The 21,970-nt window shown below is 36.4% G+C and overlaps 2 protein-coding genes across 7 annotated transcripts in view; one reads left to right on the forward strand and one right to left on the reverse strand.

Annotated features, from left to right (window-relative positions):
• Window positions 1-21,970, forward strand: part of c7h11orf16 (chromosome 7 C11orf16 homolog) — a 117,613-nt gene that overhangs the window by 69,452 nt on the left and 26,191 nt on the right. The window lies entirely within an intron of this gene.
• Window positions 1,330-21,845, reverse strand: swap70b (switching B cell complex subunit SWAP70b). Of its 2 annotated transcripts, none has more exons than XM_067390240.1 (12): window positions 21,292-21,374; window positions 20,953-21,093; window positions 15,668-15,841; window positions 14,812-15,039; window positions 12,384-12,530; window positions 12,118-12,226; window positions 11,096-11,277; window positions 8,837-8,944; window positions 8,125-8,291; window positions 4,665-4,863; window positions 4,392-4,488; window positions 1,330-2,281 (listed from the first exon to the last, which is right to left on the reverse strand). In XM_067390240.1, the coding sequence occupies exons 1-12, from the start codon at window positions 21,316-21,318 to the stop codon at window positions 2,163-2,165; spliced, it is 1,698 nt and encodes a 565-aa protein (XP_067246341.1). In that variant the 5' UTR covers window positions 21,319-21,374; the 3' UTR covers window positions 1,330-2,162. The 2 variants fall into 2 exon arrangements, with proteins under 2 accessions (XP_067246341.1, XP_067246340.1); XM_067390239.1 differs by lacking the exon at window positions 21,292-21,374 and adding an exon at window positions 21,702-21,845 and having other exon boundaries at window positions 1,331-2,281.

Below are 21,970 nucleotides of genomic sequence, written 5' to 3' on the forward strand. Positions count from 1 at the left end.
TGAACAAAGAACTTACGGGTGTGGAACGACTTGAGGGCGAGTAATTAATGACAGAATTTTCATTTTTGGGTGAACTAACATGAAACTATTTTTATTCACTAACATTAACCAAGATTTCAAAATAAATGTTGTTGTTAGCTCATATTAACTAATGCATTAATTAATGTTAACAAATGTGATCTTAACATTAGGCCTACATTAAATAATAATATTTTTAAATAGGCATATGTATATGTAAAGTATGTATAGAATATAAAAAATATTTAAAAAAATATGTATAGGCATATGCATATGTAAATATAATGATCACGTTTTATTTAAAAATGTTTAAGCATAGATTGATATTTTTTTATTGACAATGTAATCATGCTTTCCTTTTGTTTTCCTATTTTTAATACATGGTACGCAGTACTCGAAAGAAGCACATCGTGTAAACTAACTAGAAATTAATATCTGGCAAGATAACTCGTGAATTTTTGTGATAATTTCACAGGATGAGTTCATGGAAAACAAATGGACCCTTGTGCCTAATAACACAAATCGGACACTTCCGAACAAGAATGGCAGTGATACAAATTTAGTGTGTGCAAGTGTTGATATGTCAGCCTCTTAGGTAAGAGAAGCATTAACCTCTGGTCAAAGTCAATTATACAGCTTAAAATAATCACAATTCCTATCTCATTTTAATCATTTCCATGCTGTACACGAGCAAGTATGCTAAATAAGAAATTCAATTTCCTCCCTGTTATCTGAATACATGGCTCCCCATTGAGAAATTAAGCCGACAATACATCTTTGCTCCAAGTCGACGCTAAATTTGTGCGTTGGTTGTTTAGACTACGAGCGATTTTCAATCACTTATAGACAGGAACAGTTTATGGAAACTGTGAGTGTATCAGGAATCCAATTATCATGTCCTTGGAGAATGACAGTGGCCTGAAAGGTGGCCAACCTTTTTAATAGCCTTGTGTCACGCTTGATCAGGAACACATTTATGCACACGCCAGTTCAAAGACCACATTGTACAGTCTCCTGCCCTCCCATTCACAATTTTCCTTTTAAGATCCGTCATATTTCCATTGTTTGACCCATGTAATTTAGTCATATTTAAAACAGATGACAGGCCTATATATTTGTCAGATTATAAATTAGGAATTCATAACATATTTAGAGATACATTTGAACAAATAGCCATGTCTCTTTTCAACCCAATTTAAGTCTCCTTCACATCCAATATCCAATAATTTCAACAAGCAGCAGTTGCAAATACAGTAATCTATCGACCCCTTGTGGACGGTTACTATTAAAACCACCATCACCTTCCATGCACTGAACACAATGACTCCGCAACGTTTGTAAACAATACTATAAATAATACATCTATTAAATAATGCTTTTTTATTGAATGATAAACAATACAGTCTCGGCACTTAAATCTGAGCGTTAGTTTGAGGCAAATACAGCAGTTTGGTATGGCATTGTAACTGACTGAATAATCCCAAAAAGAGATAAATTGTGGTAAAATGTTTTGTTAATAATTAGTAAATACTGCAATCACGTCTCCTTGAATGAGTATGGGAACAACTGCTAAGTGAACTGTTCTAGCAAAAGTATTATGAATAAATTACCAAAATGTTAATCCATTTTGCATGATTTGTATTACTATTTAAAATCTAAAATAGACATTTTTGATACTAAATTAGAGATGACTGAAATGTATGCATAAGTGCAGTTTGTAAAAAGTTACTTGGTCAGTGAGGTTTTTTTTACGTCATTATTTTTTTTTTTTACTTTTATAAAAATTAAAAAAAGGTTTAAAACTCACCAACTACGGGGAAGAAACATCTGCCAGTACTTTGGTGGAAATGCACCAAAATTAACACATTCACAAGATGTAGAACATCATACAAAAATGTATAAAATCACTTTTAAAGCAGAGGGCAAAATGACACTGGAATGTTACAGTATAGATAGGAATGGTGAGACACGATTCTTCAGATGAGGCCAGGCTAAACTTTACCTTATGTAAAGTCAAGTGGCCTACAGTTTTAGTGTGGTCAGAGACTAACCCCACAGAGGCAGTATACATACTTCACTAGTGACTTTATCTACAGTAACGGTGTATTAACAGCACAGTATAACTAGGAACACTTTAAAGGGCACTACTGTGGTGTAGCAGGCCTGTTTTTCTTATCCTGCCAGTCCTTCTCTCTCAGACTCAGCTCTGTCTCTGTGAATGCTGCAGGTCCCCAGTTTGTGATTTTCTGAGGGTGCTTAGGACCTGAAAAGACAAAATATACAATAAGATGAATAAGATATGATAATTCATTAATCCAGCAGACATTTTTATCTAATTTAAGTCACAAATTAGAATAATATGAGCATAAAAAAATAATTCAGTCAGCTGTATTTTTAATGGCACTAAATCATCAACAAATAATAATTAGTTAATATTAGTAATGATAATAATAACAAAGAAAATACTACTACTACTACTAATAATAATAATAATAGTGAATTTCTTGTTATTAATAATAATAATATTGACATTACAGAATATTACAGAATTGATGTGAATGGGTTAATAGAGATTTTATTATTTTATTATCTTTTGTTGTCAAAAATGTGTCTTAAAGGATCATTTCACTTTCAAATGAAAATTACCCCAAGATTTACTCACCATCAAGCTATCTTATATGACTTTCTTGAACACAATCAGAGAAATGTTAATAAATATCCTGACGCATCAGAGCTTAATAATGGCAGTAGGCGTTACCAAACGAGTATGAGCTGAAGATCCACATCCACATCATAAGCGTACTTCACACAGCTCCGGGGGGGTTATATAGGCCTTTTGAAGCGAAGCGATGCGTTTGTGTAAAAAAATATCCATATTTAATAAATTATGAAGTAAAATATCTAGCTTCTGCCAGACCACCTTCCGTGTTCAAGTTACGGAGAGAGTGTAAACTTGTGTCATGTCAGTTACACTTTTTCCGTAAATTGAGATGTAGAGTAAGCGTTTTGAACTGCGAAAGTTTTACACTTTCTCTGTAACTTGAATACAAAAGGCGGTCTGGCGGAACCTAGATATTTTACTTCATAAATTGTTAAATATGGATTTATTTATTTTTTTACACAAACACATCGCTTCGCTTAGGAAGGCCTTTATTAACCCCCCGGAGCCGTGTGGAATATGTTTATGATGGATGGATGTGGATGGAGACACTTTCTTCAGCTCATACTCGTTTGGTAACGCTTACTGCCATTATAAAGCTTGGATGCATCAGGATATTTATTAATATTTCTCTGACTGTGTTCATTAGAAAGAAGAAAGTCATATACACTTAGGATGGCTTGAGGGTGAGTAAAGCTTGGGGTAATTTTCATTTGAAAATGAACTAATCTTTAAGTCCTAATGTGAATAAGGCTTAACCTAAAAATGATAGTCATATGCAGTGGCGGCTCGTGCAAAAAATATTTGGGGGGCGCAAAAAAAAAAGTAGAAATGCAGGAATGAATAGGCTAATTGTTAAATATCCATTTAACAAGTGATATAATAATGTATCTATCTAAAACATGGAAAATTCGGTATTTAAAGCATGAATGTAACTGTGTAATATATGCTATAAATTATGTGCAAAAAAGGGGTCAAATCACATTAGGCCTAGGCTACATTCTAAAATTGTACCTTTACAATCTAAAAACAAAATGTTTTTTGAAGCAGAAATTAAATACACTAAGCGGTGGCGCTCGTTCACGGAAGTTTGTGCTTGCTGAAGGCTCGTCCACGCCTGACTGCAAAATGGAAATATTTTCTCGACTTTCTAACATTTACAGATGGAGAATATGTCTGTGAAATGTAAATAATGCACTGAGGAAATTATTAAATGTCACTTCAGCTTTATTTTTATTAATAGAGGTATGTTTGTTTCCACCAATCGCTGCACAAGTTAAGGTTACGTATGATGACGAAAGCACGTTAGTGCTAGCCCTCCCGGAACCCACAGAGATTGCATTGCAGTGCCTGCAGTTCGAAAACAAAGTTCTTTGAATGGAAGTCTATGGGAGTAGTCGGGGCAAATCTCGGCCAGACTGAAATGCCCAAAAAGAGGCGGTACTCCACAGAGCGTGACTCGACGCTGATTGGACTATATCCAGAGGCAGATCAAACTGCCTAGCAGTGACAGCTAGCGTGGTTGAATGTGATTGAAAAATCCATCCCTTTCTCACTTTGGTGGTGCGTCGCCCTATTGCCCTAATGAAGAAACCGCCCCTGGTCATATTTGAAAAGATCAGGTGCTGGTAAATAAATATTAAATAAAAGTGCTTAAATTAAAAAAAAATCTAGAATTTTTTTTAAATAATTAAAGAGTACAGAAAAAGGTCACCTGGCTGAATGAGCCGTATGAGTCCCTCGTGCTGTGTCACCTTGTCTTTCCAGCTCTTTGTATTATTAGCAGCATCTGCTAGTTTCTTCATCACCTCCTGTTCAGACAAAAACATGCAAACTCACCATGAGAAGTAGCAATTTAAAAAAAAAAAGTGGTTACATTGCCCCATTCAGCCACTAGATGGCAATCTACACAGGAACATTTTTGAGAGCAAGAACTATGACAGCTTCAATATAATTAGCCTGCAGCTATATTATTCTAGTCTCTTACCTCATATTGCTCCAGTGCCCCTTGTCTGTCCGCCTCCAGCTGCTGCAGCTGCTGCATGGCAGAATTCAGAGCGCTTTCCTTTACCAGCCGTTCTCGTTCCAGCTCCTGCTTCTCTGCTTCTGTCTGAGAAATGGTCTGCTGTTGATACAGGTGTATCTGCTCCAGCTCTGCACGCTTGGATACCTCCTCCTCCAACAGCCTGCAGAGATGCACATGCTCACATTTTAAAAAACTTCTTCAAATGCTACTATATTTTATTTTTTACAAGCTTTTAGATCTTTATTTAACAACCGGTAGAGACAAACAGAAAAGGGGCGGGGGAAAATGGGAATCCTTGTCGTAAACCCTTGCGTAATTGCTGTGCCACAAAAAAAGTATATATTTCTAAATAATTTGTCATAGTGTATTGAGATAACACTGTCAGTACCAGTATAAGAGTGAATTTGAACAATGCTGGGTAGCACAAGTTATGTAATCAGATTACATTTCAGACTTTTCCAAGTAACTACTAAAATAAGGCATTACTTTTAAATTTACAACAAAATATCTGAGTTACTTTTTCAAACAAGTAACTCCCGTTAGTTTGTCTTCCCTTTTATTGACCTCCCCTGTCCCCATGTTGAGAGAAATGAGGCACAGAGGTGCAGAGGTGTTCATTTTAATTCTACTTCCTTGCATACAATTCTACATCCCATTTGCTCCCTCAATTCAAATTAAATTAAAATACAGGAATTGTTTTGGAATTTAAAAAACTTTCACAGTTCAATTCTGTATGGCTCACAACCCTGCCAAACACTGACAAAATGTTACAAATGTAAGTTATAAGTTACAAAAAAATGTTATGTTATAATATATGTAATGTTGTATATGTTTATTTTTTTATTATTACATATAAAATTGTATGTGTTTTAAACTAAATGGCCTTTGCGAGCCAAGTACAAGATCATATAAACAGTATGGGACCATGTAAATGAGGGGAATTCACACACGGGTCTACTAGATTGTGTCAGTTTGAGTAAAGTGATGAGCTTGCAATGGGTCAGCACAAACACAGGAAGAAAGATGGGTTTCATGGGGTGAGACAGGGAACAGGAACTGCAGACTTGTACAGACATCATGTGTTTGTGACGCTACTGCAACTTCCCACCTTACAAGGAAATTGATGGCCCTTTGTAGGTTGCCCCGTTCCAGGTGCCATATGACCTTCATGCCTTAACCGTGTGTCTATGGTTTGGTAATATGTTACTTTGGAAATACTAGGTCCACACTACAGTGAGGAACAAATAAGCTTGGCAGAAACAGACTGAGGCTTGTCCATTGTATTAGAAGCTGCATGAACTTGTTGTCAGAAAAATTGCATGTTGTCTTTGTGAAGAGAACCTTGATCCACTAAATATAGGACCAATTCTGGTGGAGCATTGCCCCTGATTGGCAGTTAGCATACAGTTTGGATTGGCGGTATTGGGTAAGAAATTATGTTTTATTAACAAAGTTTGGGAGGAACATGTTCAAATGATCTAAACTAATCATCACATCATTCCAACCAGCAGTCAGCAATCAGCAATCAACTTGTCTACCCAATCAGCATGATTGAAGACCCATATATACACAGTTGACTCACCTATGTTTCTTGACAGTTTGACTGCGTTCCATTCAGAAGGGCTGATCCCTATGCCCTAATCCCTTCAAAGGGTTTACCCTCCAGAGTGAGAGCTTCGAAGGGATGAAGGGTGTAGGGGTCAAAAAGCGATTTTTTTGGAACGCACTTCAGCGTCATCTTTACGAGACAATCAAGGAGGATAGATTGTGCAAGCTGTGCCTTTTGTTTAACGTTAGTTTATATATTTATTTATTTTAGGTTTATCGCACCGTATTGTATATTGTGTCTATGTATTTTAAACATTTGAATGGGCTGATAAAGGGAGCTGTAAAGTATTTTTGTTGAAGTACAATATCGTTTTGATGTTAATGTACCAAATTTAACTCGTATAAATATTACAGTAGTATAGAAAAATACTATACATACATTTATAGTTAAACTCCTAACCTCCTGTACCCATTCTGTGACTCAAAGAACATCCCTGTGCAAAGGATCATGGGGGCCAGAAGTGTCCATCAGTTCGAAATCCTTCATTCCGTAGGGCCCTTTGAAGTGGCCAGTTTTGAGCACTTTGGTTTGGAACGAACCTTCAATATGGCGGCCATGATTATTTTCACTCCGAAGTGGGAGGATATATTACCTTGGGAGGGCGATATATTCCGTTTGGAACACACCGAGGATGCTGTGATAGGCATCGTATTCCTATAGATAGACGTGGATCGGCTTAGAGTCAGCTGATGCGAATTTAACTAACGCGACCTGAAGGACAAACACGATGCTTGATTTGTCTTTTTTACGGAGCCCCGGACATTACATGCAGGAAAAAAAAAATTAAGCTAAATCGTGTGCACGATTTACTAATTCATTCCCTCGATTTACTAAAACATGTGCACAATTTACTATTTCGTTCCCTCAATTTATAAATCATGCGTATGATTTATCTTAATTTTGTGTTCTGAAGACGAACAAAGGTCTTACGGCTTTGAAACGACATGAGGGTGAGTAATTAATGACAGAATTTTTGAGTGAACTACCCCTTTAAAACTATTAATTTCTTAAAAAAAATAAATGACAGACACAATTTTTGGGTGATCATTACCATTACCATGACCTACACTGTTTTCCAAAAGTTTGGAAACACCACTGGCAAAGTGTGGTTTTGGATGATATCAGCTCAAATCCTTATTTTTTGGTGCAAATACATTACAGTAACTTGACATTATCGTTGAAGACCAGCAATAATAATTTTCATTTTGATTTCATAATAACGGCAACATATACATGTCAAAATCAGACATGCCTCTTTGCCAGCTGTGATGCCTGGTTACTGGTTTAAACTTGGCCTGGGTTTGTAAAAGATTTTTGGGTCAGCACACCTTAATAGCTTCAACAACTGATTGCCAATTAAGTTTAGAATACAATGAACCAATTAGATCCCAGTTTAGGTCAGATAGCTGCTAATGGTGGATATTTTGATGAATCAAAAATTTTTTTTTTTTTTTCTATGTATAAACTGTTTATATAATATGTTTTCATAGTTTGTGTTGTCCCTTTATCATTATAAATTATCACAAATTAAAAAAGATTCATGCCAATATTGTCCAAAACCCCACTTTTCTAGGGTGTTTCCAAAATTTTGGAGGGCAGTGTAAGTTTTGCTGCAACATTTTAAAAAAATGCCCTGAAAACAAAGCATTCTGTTCATATGTGAAATTCTCAGTACTAGATTTCTGTCTCCTATAAAATATTTTGAATATGCTAATCAATCTTATGTTTTTTTTTATATGTATGTCTTAAACTATATTGCTGAAATAGGGCACCAAAATGATCAGAAACGGCCCTGACGATATACACATTTACCTGGCCTGTAGTTTTCTGACAGTTTCCTCATCCTGTCTGGCCTGTCTTTCTTCCTCTAGTGCTTCTTCTAAGCGGTGGTACATGCTCTCCAGCTCACGTACGCGCTGCAGATACTGCTCTAACTCACTGGACTTTTGAGCCACCTGTTCCTCCATTTGCAGCCGCACCTAAAACACACAAAACTTCTAAATTAATAAAAAAAATCTTTATTCTGTGGAACACAAAAGAAGATATTTCAAAGAATGTTTTAATTATTGAAACAACATTGGACCCCATTGACTTTCATTGGGCAAAAATATTTTTCAAAATATCATCGTTTGTGTTCCACAGAAGAAAGTAAAGTCTTTCAGGTTTGGAACAACCTGAGGATGACCAAATGATGACAAACGTAGTTTTAAAGTGAACTATCCCTTTAAAAAAATGCCATAAAATCAAAATGATCAGTGCAGAGAGAAAGAGACTGTTTGTGTGACTGTGTGCAAATTTTGTGCTTCCACATTTCTAGTTATAATAGTAGAAAGCAGAACATATGCTGCAGCGTACTTCCTGTAATAATCAAATATGGACCTGTGGAGCTAAAGTAATGAATGACTACTAATGGTCAGAATAACCTCTCTAGGTATATGATGTCAAAACCATAGAAGAGTCAGTGCATTGTCAATAGTATGCAAGCTAAACAGTCACCAATTACGATTAAAGAGCAAACAAGTACCATTTTCTCTTTCTCCATTTCCACCCTGTAGAGATCCTGCAGTTCGTTCTGGGTCTGCAGACGTCTGTGTTCCTCTTCTGCTGCATTGGCTGCAGCCTCCTCCAGTTTCTGTGCAACACAAAGACTTTCTTAATTTGTAAATAAAACCGATACACGTCATTTTAAACAGGATTTTAAGAGTTAGTTATTAAAGGAGGAAACATCAACTTCTCATTGGCTTGTAATACCACTACCCAGAATGCAAGTGGTCAGAGATGGGCAGTACCATCTGGATTAGGGCCAGTGAATGTGTATCATATGCAAAGCACTGTCTTTCAGCAAACCAAACACAAATAAACCACAGAACCACTAAAACTGACACATTCATCACACCCACCATAACCCTTTACACATTGTGCAAAAAAAACAAAAAAAACAAAAAAATCACACTTTGTCCATTCACAATACATTTTTTTTGGTTTTAACACAACAGATTTTAATGAACAGCAACAATTTCGTCCATTTACACAGCTGACCACATTCTCACCCCTCAATCACTGTCTATATGGTTGTGGTCAGATGGCAGGTCAGTGTAAGATCCCAGGTGGCCGTGCTGAGTGACAGGGCAGGTATTGTTCCAGTATGAACTCCTCAGGGTTTGGAACGGCCCTCTCTAGCTCTCTCCCCAGGCCCCTATTGTCCTGCTATGTATTAGAGGACAGGGGGAGAGGCACTGACACATCAATGCTGGACTGTTCTCCATTCAGACAACAGTTCAGACACAATTGGATCAGACAATGAGAACTTGTCATCACCGTAAATTAAATGATTGTTCCCAGTTAACACTGTATTTACTGTGTCAGACTGGTTTTCTATCAGAGAATATTGTGTTGTTTGTAATTTACTGTAATCAGCTGTTAAGATGTTGCAGTGTTTATTTTTTAAATGCGTTTGAAATATTATTATTAGTCAGACTCAAATCTCTTAATTTTAGTTTTACATTTTTATGCCAATAATTTAGTTTTTATGCATTTAAACAATTTTGAAGAACACGATTTTGCCTATTTTTGTATGCTTTTTTCCCGATTTCCTTCTATTCAGTCCAATTTATATATAATTCCAATAAGTACAATTTTAATTTATAATCCAATAAGTCCAATTTATAATGTGTTTTATATATTTAAAATATTTTTTTAATTATAAGATAATGAAAAAAAAGTATATTTTTGAATGATTTTAACTTGTTTATTGTGGTCATTGTTGCATATTGCTTTAAACAGACAGATAGTCAAAGAATCAAGTCTTAATTATTGGTTTGTATTTGTTATTGTATGCTATAAAAGCAGAATAACGAGCAACAAAACCCTTTACAACCATTAAAATCTCAGTCTTGGTTGGTAAGCCAATGTGCTAAATCTGTTCATGGTCATGCTTATCTTACAGATTTAAATCCACTTGCTGGTGACAAAACTCATTGGGGATAAGTCTGGCTAAACTCTGATTTAACAATATTAAATCACTCAACTGGAAAAGATAATTAGGATAATGAGAAATGAGATGAAAGAAGGTTAAGAGGGGTTAAATGAGAAACCACCATTCCTCCAAACTCCCAACCCCCAACTCTCTCACATACATTCTACACTCACTTCTTTGCTCAATCCACATCTCTCTATTGGGTGTGAAACTACACACTCAAGCTAATCTGATTTCAGCTTTCAGTACAGGCTGTTTAGGATGAAACAACTTCTGCTGAAAGTTTCTGTAGAGGGCGTAAATAGGGAAGGTGCTACTTGAAATACTTGAAATCAAAGAAGAGGGTTTCAGTGAAATCAAAATTCATGAATAGCAGAGAGCAGAGAGATTACAAAGAGCCACCTTGTGTTCCTAGGGAAACATTGTTTCATGAATGGTCAGTGTGGCAACAGAAAAAGTTCCTGTTTGACACATTAAACTGCAGTGCAGGGGGTAAGTTTGTAGTATTGTTCACGACACCTGCAGCGCTTTATCTTTTCATTTTAAATGCTAAATGCTGTGTTGTCATTCCATATGTATGACTAAATACAGGTCTTTCTACAAGCCCCATAGTTGTAGTCGAATTTTCCAGACATGGTGAAGTCTTGCGAGGATTGTCGTTTTGTTTTTTGTTTTTTTTCACAGAGTAACAAAATCAAATATGAATTAAATTTAAAATGTAGAATGAACAAAACATGCGATTTCCAGTAAAATGGCTGAGAGAGACATTTGTAGGAAGCTCAGCAGCTGTTCTAGAACATTACAGACCTTCCTCATGGCCTCCAGCTCTCTCTGTTTGTTCTCATTGGCCGTTTGCAGCTCTCTCATCCTCAGCTCTAGTTCTTCCTGCTCAGCCTGTTGTTTCTGCCGTAACTCTCGCCGTTTCTGCCGCGCCTCATGGTGTGGAGCCGGACGTCCGACCTTCAGGAGTGTGATACAAGTCTGAATAGCTGAGTGGGCATAAAGCACAGAAATTATATACTTCTATGTATATACTACTGAACTATATTATATACAAGATAACTCTCAGTAAAATGTAATAATAATATACTAACCTGACAATGGTGAATAGCAATAAAGAAGAATATAAACAGTATGCACTCTAGTAAACTTTCACAGACCTACTCATTCTTTATTAGAGTATTTAGCACATTTTAGAATAAAAGTACCACTACACTACCGCAAGGATGCATAAAATTGCTCAAAAGTGACAGTAACAAATTTTTTTACTGTTATAAATGCTGTTCTTTTAAACTTTCTATTCAAAGAAACCTGAAAAGGTATGTTTTTACAAAAATATTAAACAGCACAACTGTTTTCAACATTGATAATGATAACAAATGTTTCTTGAGCAGCAAATCAGCATATCAGATTGATTTCTGAAGGATCATGTGACTCTGAAGACTGGAGTAATGATGTTGAAAATTTAGCTTTGCTGTCACAGATATAAATTACCTTTTAAAATTGATAAAAACAGAGAAATGTTATTTACTAATGTAGTGACTTAAAATGTGTTATATTTGAGCTTCTTTAAAGTTGCCATTTGATTAGATCACTGTTCTGCACACTCTAGACATTCTCTGAACCAACTACATGAGGTGCATCCTGGGATTGAATCAGTGAATGTGTGCTGGACTCTTGTTTCCTGTTTTCTTCTATCAAAATTATTTTTTTTTAAATTTTATTTTGTGTAGAAAATTAATAGGCTGGCATAACTTGTATTTCTAAAACATTATTCAATCAAAGTGAATAAATGTAAATTCATTGTGTATAAATATCTCATATCTCACCTTGAATCCACTCTTGTTTTTTCTTCTTATCGGAGGCACTGATTTCAAAGCTTTTGTCAGAGCACTTAACGTAGAAAAGGCACTTTTTGCCCTCCTTATCGGGTAAGGACTGCAGAGGAATGCATGAGGTCATCACAAGAAGAGGAAAAGGAAATGTGTTCATGAGAATGATGTCACCGTAAGAATAGCAGACACATTAAGCGTTACTAAAGTAAAGTAAGCTGAAATCATGTTAATAATAAATCAGTGTGGAAAATCATTCTTGCCTCAACACAACAGTTTCCATCTAGTAGTATGTCTCCTTTCTTCTCTGTAAGATCTTCACTGGCATAATATGAAATTACGCTGGGCTTCAACAGGAACCACCGTTCGGTCCAGTTCTTCCTTTTGTGGCCCTTTTTCATCATGTAACCCTGTAAGAAGTCAAAGGAACAGGTCACATTGACAGTCCCCTTCTGGTGGAGCCAACAAGTGGAAACAACAGTGAGTCCTGCTCCTCAAATTATCTATGAGTCATTCTGTATCACTGCTACAAGTGCTAAATGGACCAAAAAGTCTGGATCCTCCATGCTGACTCACATGCTCGTTTTTTTCTAAGGCGTCTTTAACACTAAATGCGCATTTCATGCCATGCATCCTGTTTAAGCAGCAGTTTCCTATGACTTAGTTAATCTGTATCTGTTCCTGGCTGTGGCTGCACAGCTGGCCTTGGCACCAATCTCTCTCTCTCATTCACAGTCAAAGCAGAAAACAACACTGATGCAAGTGTGCTTTGTTCACATTTTCCTCAGATCTACTAAATATACAGATATCAAAACACAAGCAGGTGATATCAAGGCTAATAGAAGTCAGTCTACTAAAGGTCATAATTAACACTCAAATTGCATGGGTACTGTCAAGAAATTAACATACAGGTATGACCTACTTTCTTAAGCATGAGGAAACTGAATTGTAACAGGTTTGGCGGCAACTGACACAGTGAAACACTGATTAAATCAAACCGGATTTTCCATATTCATTCAAAATGACTTTATGAGCAGAACTGCTTCGCATACTGCTCATAGTTTACTTTCTGAGCAAGATGTTGACTTTATTTTAAAAAATACAGTCAAAATTATGCATTAAATTGATCAGAAGTGACAGTAAAGAAAAAAAATTTAATAAATTATTCTGAACTTTATATTCCTGAAAAAAAAAATCACGGTTTCGACAAAAATATAAAGCAGCACAACTGTTTTCAACAGTGTTAATAATAAGAAATGCTTCTTTAGCACCAGATCAGCAGATCATGTGATGCTAACGACTGGAGTAATGGCTGCTGAAATTTCAGCTTTGCTATCACAGGTAATAATATTTCATTACATTACTGTTTTTAATCTTTAAATCAAACAGATCCTGCAAAGGGTATGAGCACAACTGCCTATAAATATAATAACTAAATGTATTTATGGTCCAGAATTAACACTTGCCAAATACCAAATCAGAAGAAAAAAAATTGACTGGTAAGTTTATTAGGAAAGGTGACATGATATATATCAAATCAAAATATATAATACATGATGGCATGATGCAAAACAAACCATTCACTAAAGAAGCTTGTCTCCTAACAATTTTTACCTCAGTGAAAATTTTATTTAAAACGTTTTTCTTCATAACTTCATGTGGCAACACTTGTGCGAATATTCTACGAGAAAAAATTTGTGACAGGTGCCAGTTCCCTGGCTCATCTCATATGATGCAGGTGACATTACATTTTTGTCATAAATCTGAAAGGAAAAAAACAGCTAAGTAACACCATTTTCATAGGTACAAACATAGTTTGATAGCCGATTAGAAATATTTATGGCCAGTGTTTTTTTTTTTTTTCATTTCTAAAGCCATTGGAAGGCATGGCAAAAGATACATTTTGGACCCTGTATGTGTGTGTATACTGTATTCAATAGGGTACCTCAGAGATGACATGTTTTTGTAGGCAAAAACCCAGAAGCGAGTTAGCGTTTTAGGACTTCCGGTTCCATCGCCCTAAATTCTATGGGTTTATTGAATGGGTTTTTGCTAAATCACCTGAAATAAGGTCTGTGGTTAACAAAGCCTCTAAAAATGTTCACGTTTTGATCTATGACATAAAACACACCAGTTATAACCCGCTTATGATTTTTTTAAACCTCTATTGGGTCTTAAAAATGGCGGTTGCTAACAAATTGCTAAAAGGGACTAACGTACTTCCTTTGGCGGGGACTTTAGATGTCATCATCATGACAAACAGGACATTTGGACAGCATTTCTCATAAAAAAGTGGATAAGTATTCATACACAGCGCAGATCATAATCAGCGAGCATGTTTTTAAATAAAGTTGTTTTTTAAATACAGTTTGAGGAAGCTTGGTGGTGGTGACGTTGATCCGTGACCATGGTGTGCTGTAGTCCGTTTATAGCCTACTGTTAGCCTTTTATATCTGACGACTTTATTTAGGCTTCAAAATTTATAAATGTTGTGTTAACTTGTAAAGATTATCTTGATATCTTTGTTAAACACAGAGCTTATTTTTTGCGATTTTCCAAAAGTCTATGGGAAAAATGCATAGGCTTTCGATCGAGGGAACACGTGCGCCGCTAACTTCCGGGTTGGCCTACAAAAACACGTCATCTCTGAGGTACTCTATTTATATTATACTGAAGCCATACTGCTCTTACCTGTTTGAGCACATCCAGAATAAGTTCCTGGAACACTTCATTAATGCCCATGGAGAGGGTCTGGCGGTCCATGCCCTTACTGAAGTGACCCATACCCACCAACTCGATCAGCTCCCACACGATCAGACACTGGTGCTTGCTGCTCAGCTGGATCTTGTACTCTTCAAATTTTTCTTCGATCCAGCTGCCACCCATGGCTTCTGTTAGCTTACGAAGGAAGTACTCTATCTGAGGGAGAGAACAAACACATAATTATATCAATCATTTATGATACTTTATGTGGAAATGGGTAGGTATTATCATGGGCCTAAAACAAATGCACATTTTTTATTTTTTTGCATGTGCAGCAACATAAATATTCTGCTGCACTAATTATGGATGTGATTTTTTGGAGTTCTCTTTGGCACATTCAGTAATCGATATCTATCGATATCACTATAATACTAATACAATTCACTCTCTATTAAGATATCACAGATATCATAGTGACATAAAACAGCAAGATGGCAACTTCCTTGTTACAGTGTGATCACAACCGGAATGAGAGAATAGAATTTCTGTAAAACAGAACAGAAGTACCAGAGAATTTTTTTAACAATAAAATATCATGCGTGATTAGAAATAGGAACTACACTATTAATCATGAAAAAGGCTGTTCTCTTTCTTACATGATTTCCAAAATCATATGGAAATATTGAGGAATTTTTATTTGCAGGCCTGGAAAGGTGTTAATAAAACAGTTTTTAAACGGAAATTTGTTGAATACAAATTATTGTTCTTAAGCTCCAAAATATTTTGTGTGAAATTAAATAATTATTTATAAAAAACTTTCTTAATCAAATTTTATCCTTCTCACCTCCTCTGAGACCATGACCAATGGATATTTATCCTCAGACAAGAAGTTGAAAATGCACCATATCTTAAATGCATCATCATCTGAGATAAGAAGGTGGTTTCTGTTTAGGTTTTTTCTGGCACACAGAGTCCAGCACATCCTGTTAAAATCTATTCGGTCAAAGTTGTCCTGGACCTGCAGGAAAAAAAGAAATGTCCTCATGAGAACTTATGGAACTGAGAAATGCAAAAGTAATGGACATATGCCAAAAACAACAGAGTGAAATAAAGTGTTAGACAGGTTCAACTCTAAGTAGATTTGATGTACAGATCAGAATGAACAAAATGTCCTGATTCTGGTTTACAAGTGCAAAGAAGTCCTGAAACCTATTCAAGGCACACACAACACTGCAAATAAGACATGTTTTTCCCTCAGTACTTAACTAGAGTTCCCATGGATACTTTTCGAGCATTCTGGGCACAGTTTTGCAACCAGTGCCCATCTGACTAGTGCTGAATATTCTGTTGGGAAAACTGCAAAACATTTTAGCAAAGCAAGCTTTGGGGCCGTTTACACGACAAAAACTAAAAATTTTATGCGTTTTGGCCATTCATTTACACAACAGCGTTTTGGGGGCCTGAAAATGCAAACTTTTGAAAAACGAGTTTCAAACTGTTTGAAAATGATACCATTATAAAGTAGTGCAGGTATGATGTCAGAACCCGGAAATCTAATTTGCCACTGGTTCCCTCAAAATTTTCCTATAAAAGGTTTTATAATGGGGTTTTTCAATTTCTGAGTAAAATAAAGCCTGTGGTAAACATAACTTGACTATACTTTGATGTTATGTTTACTGCAGGCTTTACTTCACACATAAATTGAAAACCCCCATTATAAAACCCCATCGGAAAATCCAGAAGGAACCAGCTGCCAATCAGGCTTCCATGTTCTGACATCATACCTGCACCACTCTATTGTCTACGTGTAAACTATAAAAACACGAATTTGAACTTCAACTCTTCTGGGAAGGCTTTCCACAAGGTTTAGGAGTGTGTTTATGGGAATTTTTGACCATTTTTCTTGAAGCACATTTGTGAGGTCAGGCATTGATGTTGGCGAGAAGGCCTGGCTCACAGTCTCCACTCTAATTCATCCCAAAGTTGTTCTATGGGGTTGAGGTCAGGGCTCTGTGCAGTCCAGTCAAGTTCCTCCACACCAAACTCGCTCATCCATGGCTTTATGGACCTTGCTTTGTGCACTGGTGCGCAGTCATGTTGGAACAGGAAGGGGCCATCCCAAAACTGTTCCCACAAAGTTGGGAGCATGAAATTGTCCAAAATGTCTTGGTATGCTAAAGCATTAAGAGTTCCTTTCTCTGGAACTAAGGGCCAAACCCAACCTCTGAAAAACAACCCCACACCATAATCTTCTCCACCAAACTTTACACTTGGCACAATGCAGTCAGGCAAGTACCGTTCTCCTGGCAACCGCCAAACCCAGACTCGTCCATCCGATTGCCAGACAGAGAAGCGCCCAGTGCTTTACACCACTGCATCTGACGCTTGGTGAAGTAAGGCTTGGATGCAGTTACTCGGTCATGGAAACCCATTCCATGAAGCTCTCTATGCACTGTTCTTGAGCTAATCTTAAGGGCTCACGAAGTTTGGAGATCTGTAGCTATTGACTCTGCAGAAAGTTGACGACTTCTGCGCACTGTGCACCTCGGCATGCGCTGACCCCGCTCTGTGATTTTACGTGGTCCACTACTTTGTGGCTGAGTTGCTGTTGTTCCCAATTGCTTCCACTTTGTTATAATACCACTAACAGTTGACCGTGGAATACATTTTAGTAGTGAGGAAATTTCACGAAAGGACTTATTGCACAGGTGGCAACCTATCACAGTACTACGCTTGAATTCACTGAGCTCCTGAGAGCAACCCATTCTTTCAAAAATGTTTGTAGAAGCAGTCTGCATGCCTAAGTGCTTGATTTTATACACCTGTGGCCATGAAAGTGATTGGAATTCAGTGATTTGGAGGGGTGTCCCAATACTTTTGGCAATATAGTGTATATAGGCACATAGCTTTTCTTTACAAAGTGACATCGCCAACTACTGGCCTGGCATGCATAGTACAGCATTTTTAGTCATTTTCGCAGATCCATGTGAACGGTCTGTACGTGGAAAATGCGAAGGAAAAAAGTTTTAGTTTTTAGTTCATCGTTGTCAATCATTGACAATCCTACAAATTTAGTTATGCCTTTAAATGATAGGGCAAAATTGTAATTATAAAGTACTAAATTTTTGTTGAACACAATAAGTCTGATGAAAACTAATGAAAGCTAGTCTACTCTGGAACATAGTCATTATTCAATATGAACCTACAACACATTTATAAGGCCTCTCTCTATACATTATTGACAAAGAATAAGAAAAGATAAAATACTAATAATTAAAAAGAAATAACCAGGGGTGTGTTTCTCAAAAGCATCATTAGCCAACTTCAGTTGCAAATTCCATTGATCTCTATTGGTAACAATGGAACTTGCAACCATAGCTGACTATGGGAAACGCACCCCAGCTCAGCAGCACAATAACAGCTCAACAAACATCTGCAACATTTTAACAGCTGTTTTAAGCAAATGTTGCATGTTCGTTTATAAAAAGCATTGTGTAAATTGATTATCCTTTTAGCTCCAAACGGGGAAAAAACAAAATCACATTTCAATCCTAATGGATTAAAGAAAAAATAAAACCAAAAAAATAAACACCGAAAATATGCAAATTACACAAATTTAAACTACAATTGACAGAGAAATGCTGAACTTCCTATAATTTTTTTTTAATTAAGACCTAATTACGAACTCACACATTAAAACCAAACCACAGGAAGAAGCTAAACTGCTGACCTATTATAGCCCTACACTATTTATAGTCCTGGTGGAGTAATGTTTGCAACAAAAGAGACCAGACAACTCCCAACAGTGTGTCACTGTAATCCACCAACTCAAACGCTGTCTCAGTTGCAGTGGTGTAAGTCTGTTTGTTTTGAAATGGCAGCTCCTCTTTACTAGTATATGTGCCAGATTTTATCCCTCGCTTACAGACGCACCTCCCATCGCGCCCCTGCTTTCTCCGGGAGCCTCACAATAGGGGCCTTGTGGAGACCTGAGTGGCCAGTGGAGCCTCTGTTCTTCTCCAGATGAAGCTGTTCATTTGTATTCAGTGGAGCTTGGGCTCCATCACATTCATAAATAGACTTTATCACGCCTGTGAATAACTGCTTTATGGTTTCTCTGACTGTGTGGGGTTGGGAGGGCGAGAAAGTCTTAAGTTTTATGGTATGAAGTGTTTGGGATGAGCAAGACTGCATGGATTCTGACAGCTAGTCAAAGCAATCAGTACCTGTAATAACGATACAACCTGAATATTGTGAGCTAGACGTTCACATAACAGTGTCAACTAACTTCAACAGCTAGTGTCAACAACTTTAAAAACTGGAATGGACAAAGTATTCATTTTACTTCAAAGTATTTTATTATGTGAGGTGAAAGACAGAGTAATATAAAATACATTAAACTAGCACATGTAGAAAATCAATTACCTGGGACCATTATCAATTATACACTTTAGTGGTCATTTTTTAAACATACTTAACTGAAGAATGCTGCGATTAACCATTAAGAATTAAACTCTAGAATACGTCACTATGACACACATTACATTTACATTTACATTTAGTCATTTAGCAGACGCTTTTATCCAAATTATATACACTACTGTTCAGATGTTTAGGGTTGATAAGTCTTTTTAATGTTTTTGTCTGAAAGTTTTCAAATTAATAATTTAAAATGACTGTGGTCTATTTTAATATTTAAAATTTGATTTATTCCTGTGATGGCAAAAGCTGAACTTTCAGCAGCCATTACTTTTTTAAATGTTTTTGTCTGAATGTTTTTACGTCTCTAAGGCGGCATTTATTTCATTATAAATACAGTAAATTATTGTTGAATAAAAGTATTAATTTTTAATAATTACTATTACTAAAAACTATCATCTCAAGTAAAACATAGCTGAGAAACAAATGCATTTTGAACTCTGATCATATTGTGGCCACAGCATGTTATACCAGAGCATAACCACACTACATTTCAGAAGAAGTGGGTCACACAGTACTAGCACATTTTGATATAGCGTCACTCTATTTTGGTCTTGTGTTTGTGAAGTATGCGCTATTTTGTTCCTCATTTGACATCAGAGCATTTTACAGACAATGCATTTCTGGAATCAAAAGAGCTGAAAGGGTAAGAAAGATGTGGGGCATAATTTCCCCCAAAATGACACAATCATACATAGTATCGCAATGAGAATTAAGATGTGTGACTGTGACTAAGCTGTTTGTGTACTGTCTCAGACAGAATGCGATGCCTGTGTGTGTTGTATGTGAATGTATGAGTGTAAAACTAAGCACTGTAACTTGTTTTCTCCCACTGACCGCAAGTTAAATTACTTGGCTCAAAATCAAAATTAAATGCAGAGAAAGGGGAAAGGCGGGTCTCTTTGCAGCAGGGTGGAGTAAGTATTTGGTCAGTCATACAACTATACAATCAGAGGTAAAATTGTGACCAGAGAAAGCTGACAATATGTGGCTAGTGATGTAAATGCCCCAAAGTGTGTTAAACATGAGAATAGCCAAAGAATATAATTTGCCTTTCCAATTTTAGCCATTAAAATTCAATGTTGCTTATGATACCTTTTAACAACACATTTTTTCCTAAACACCAGAATTTAACTGCTTTGTGGTACATTGTGAAATCTCTTCCCTCCTTCTGTTTCCTTTTTGCACAAGAAAATGAGAAATTACAAAGAAAGCAATTCTTCCATGTTACTTTCAACATCATTTCTCTTGCAAAACGAAACAAATTCTCATGCATGGAAGCCTTTCATTATTTTATCCAACATTTACTTTAAAGAGATCTAAATGCACTAGTTGTTTTAGTCAAATTGAGGTAAGTGTACCATGAAATCATGAAAGAGTACCACGTACCATGAAAAACTTTCACATAAGAAAATGAACATCCATAAAAGAATTTAGCATGTAAAACTGCATGCTGGTTATAATAAGAATGGCACTCAAAAACATTTATCAGTACAGTCTACATACATTTTATCTAGAGAAAAACTAAGATTAAAAAATCTAAAAAGGTCCACAATGTGGGATATACAGGCATGTTTGTCTCAAGGTCATTTTTCCACTCAGTGATGGCCCACAATCCTCAAAACTTTGGACAATGAAAAAAGCGCTCACCTTGTCCAGAATGAACCTATTCAGGTAGGGCATGTATCCCTGATTGGAAACAGGGCCTTCATCATCATCTCTAAAGTGTTCCTCCAGAGCTACAGGATCATGAGGGATCTTCATCACTGTGCAGAGGTTATGGGAGAGCACCTGCAAAGAACCACTGAGATTAACACCAAAACATATCTAATTCTAACTCAATAATGGATATTCATAGTCAATAATTGTTATATAAATCAGTGCTTAAACACTTAGGAAGTATTTATTTTTTTCATTGTAGCATTTTTGGGGAAAACCTGTATATATTTTTTGTCATTCATATGTTAGACAAAATATTGATATAATTACCTTAAATAATTTGCATAACTCTTCCATTTCATCTGAATGTATTTAAATATGGATACATTTTAGAGGTCTGTAACAAATTCAATGGTTTGTGAACGATTAGAAAATAACTAAAAGTGTGTAAATAGTCAGGCTGCAGTTATATATTATCAAATACCTCATCCGTAACGCACAACAATAAGTTCAGATACTAGAAGCAGCACTCTCTTTCCAAGAGTATTTCATAAAGTTGTGAAACAAATTAGTTTTAAATTCTAATCGTCACATGAAAACATTGTTACATTTACAGTCAGTGCGGCTACTATGATTCACGCGTCCTTAAACTCTGAGAATTTCCTGCACTGAAACAACGTTTACACTCCAGTGCCCAATCTTAAAACAACAAGACAGTTAATTCAACGGCAAAAACAAACCTTCAACTGTGACTTAGACACTTTCCCACTTTTATCCACATCCAGGGCTGTGAATGCATGCCATATTGCCTTGAGGAGTTCGTCCCTTAGTCCCATTTTCAGAGGTAGTGTCTCCCGACTACTGTGTGGCGTCGCTCTTGATGTGAACTGTTTTCTCATGAGATTTTAGAATAGAGCGGTCACATGACCTTAGAACTAGAACCACAGAACTCGCAGTTCGAGCACCACTCAGCGATGAGCGCGTGCTGTTGAAGGACATGGAAGGAATG

The sequence above is a fragment of the Chanodichthys erythropterus genome, chromosome 7, assembly GCF_024489055.1.
Source record: "Chanodichthys erythropterus isolate Z2021 chromosome 7, ASM2448905v1, whole genome shotgun sequence".
In the NCBI taxonomy this organism is placed as follows: Eukaryota; Metazoa; Chordata; class Actinopteri; order Cypriniformes; family Xenocyprididae; genus Chanodichthys; species Chanodichthys erythropterus.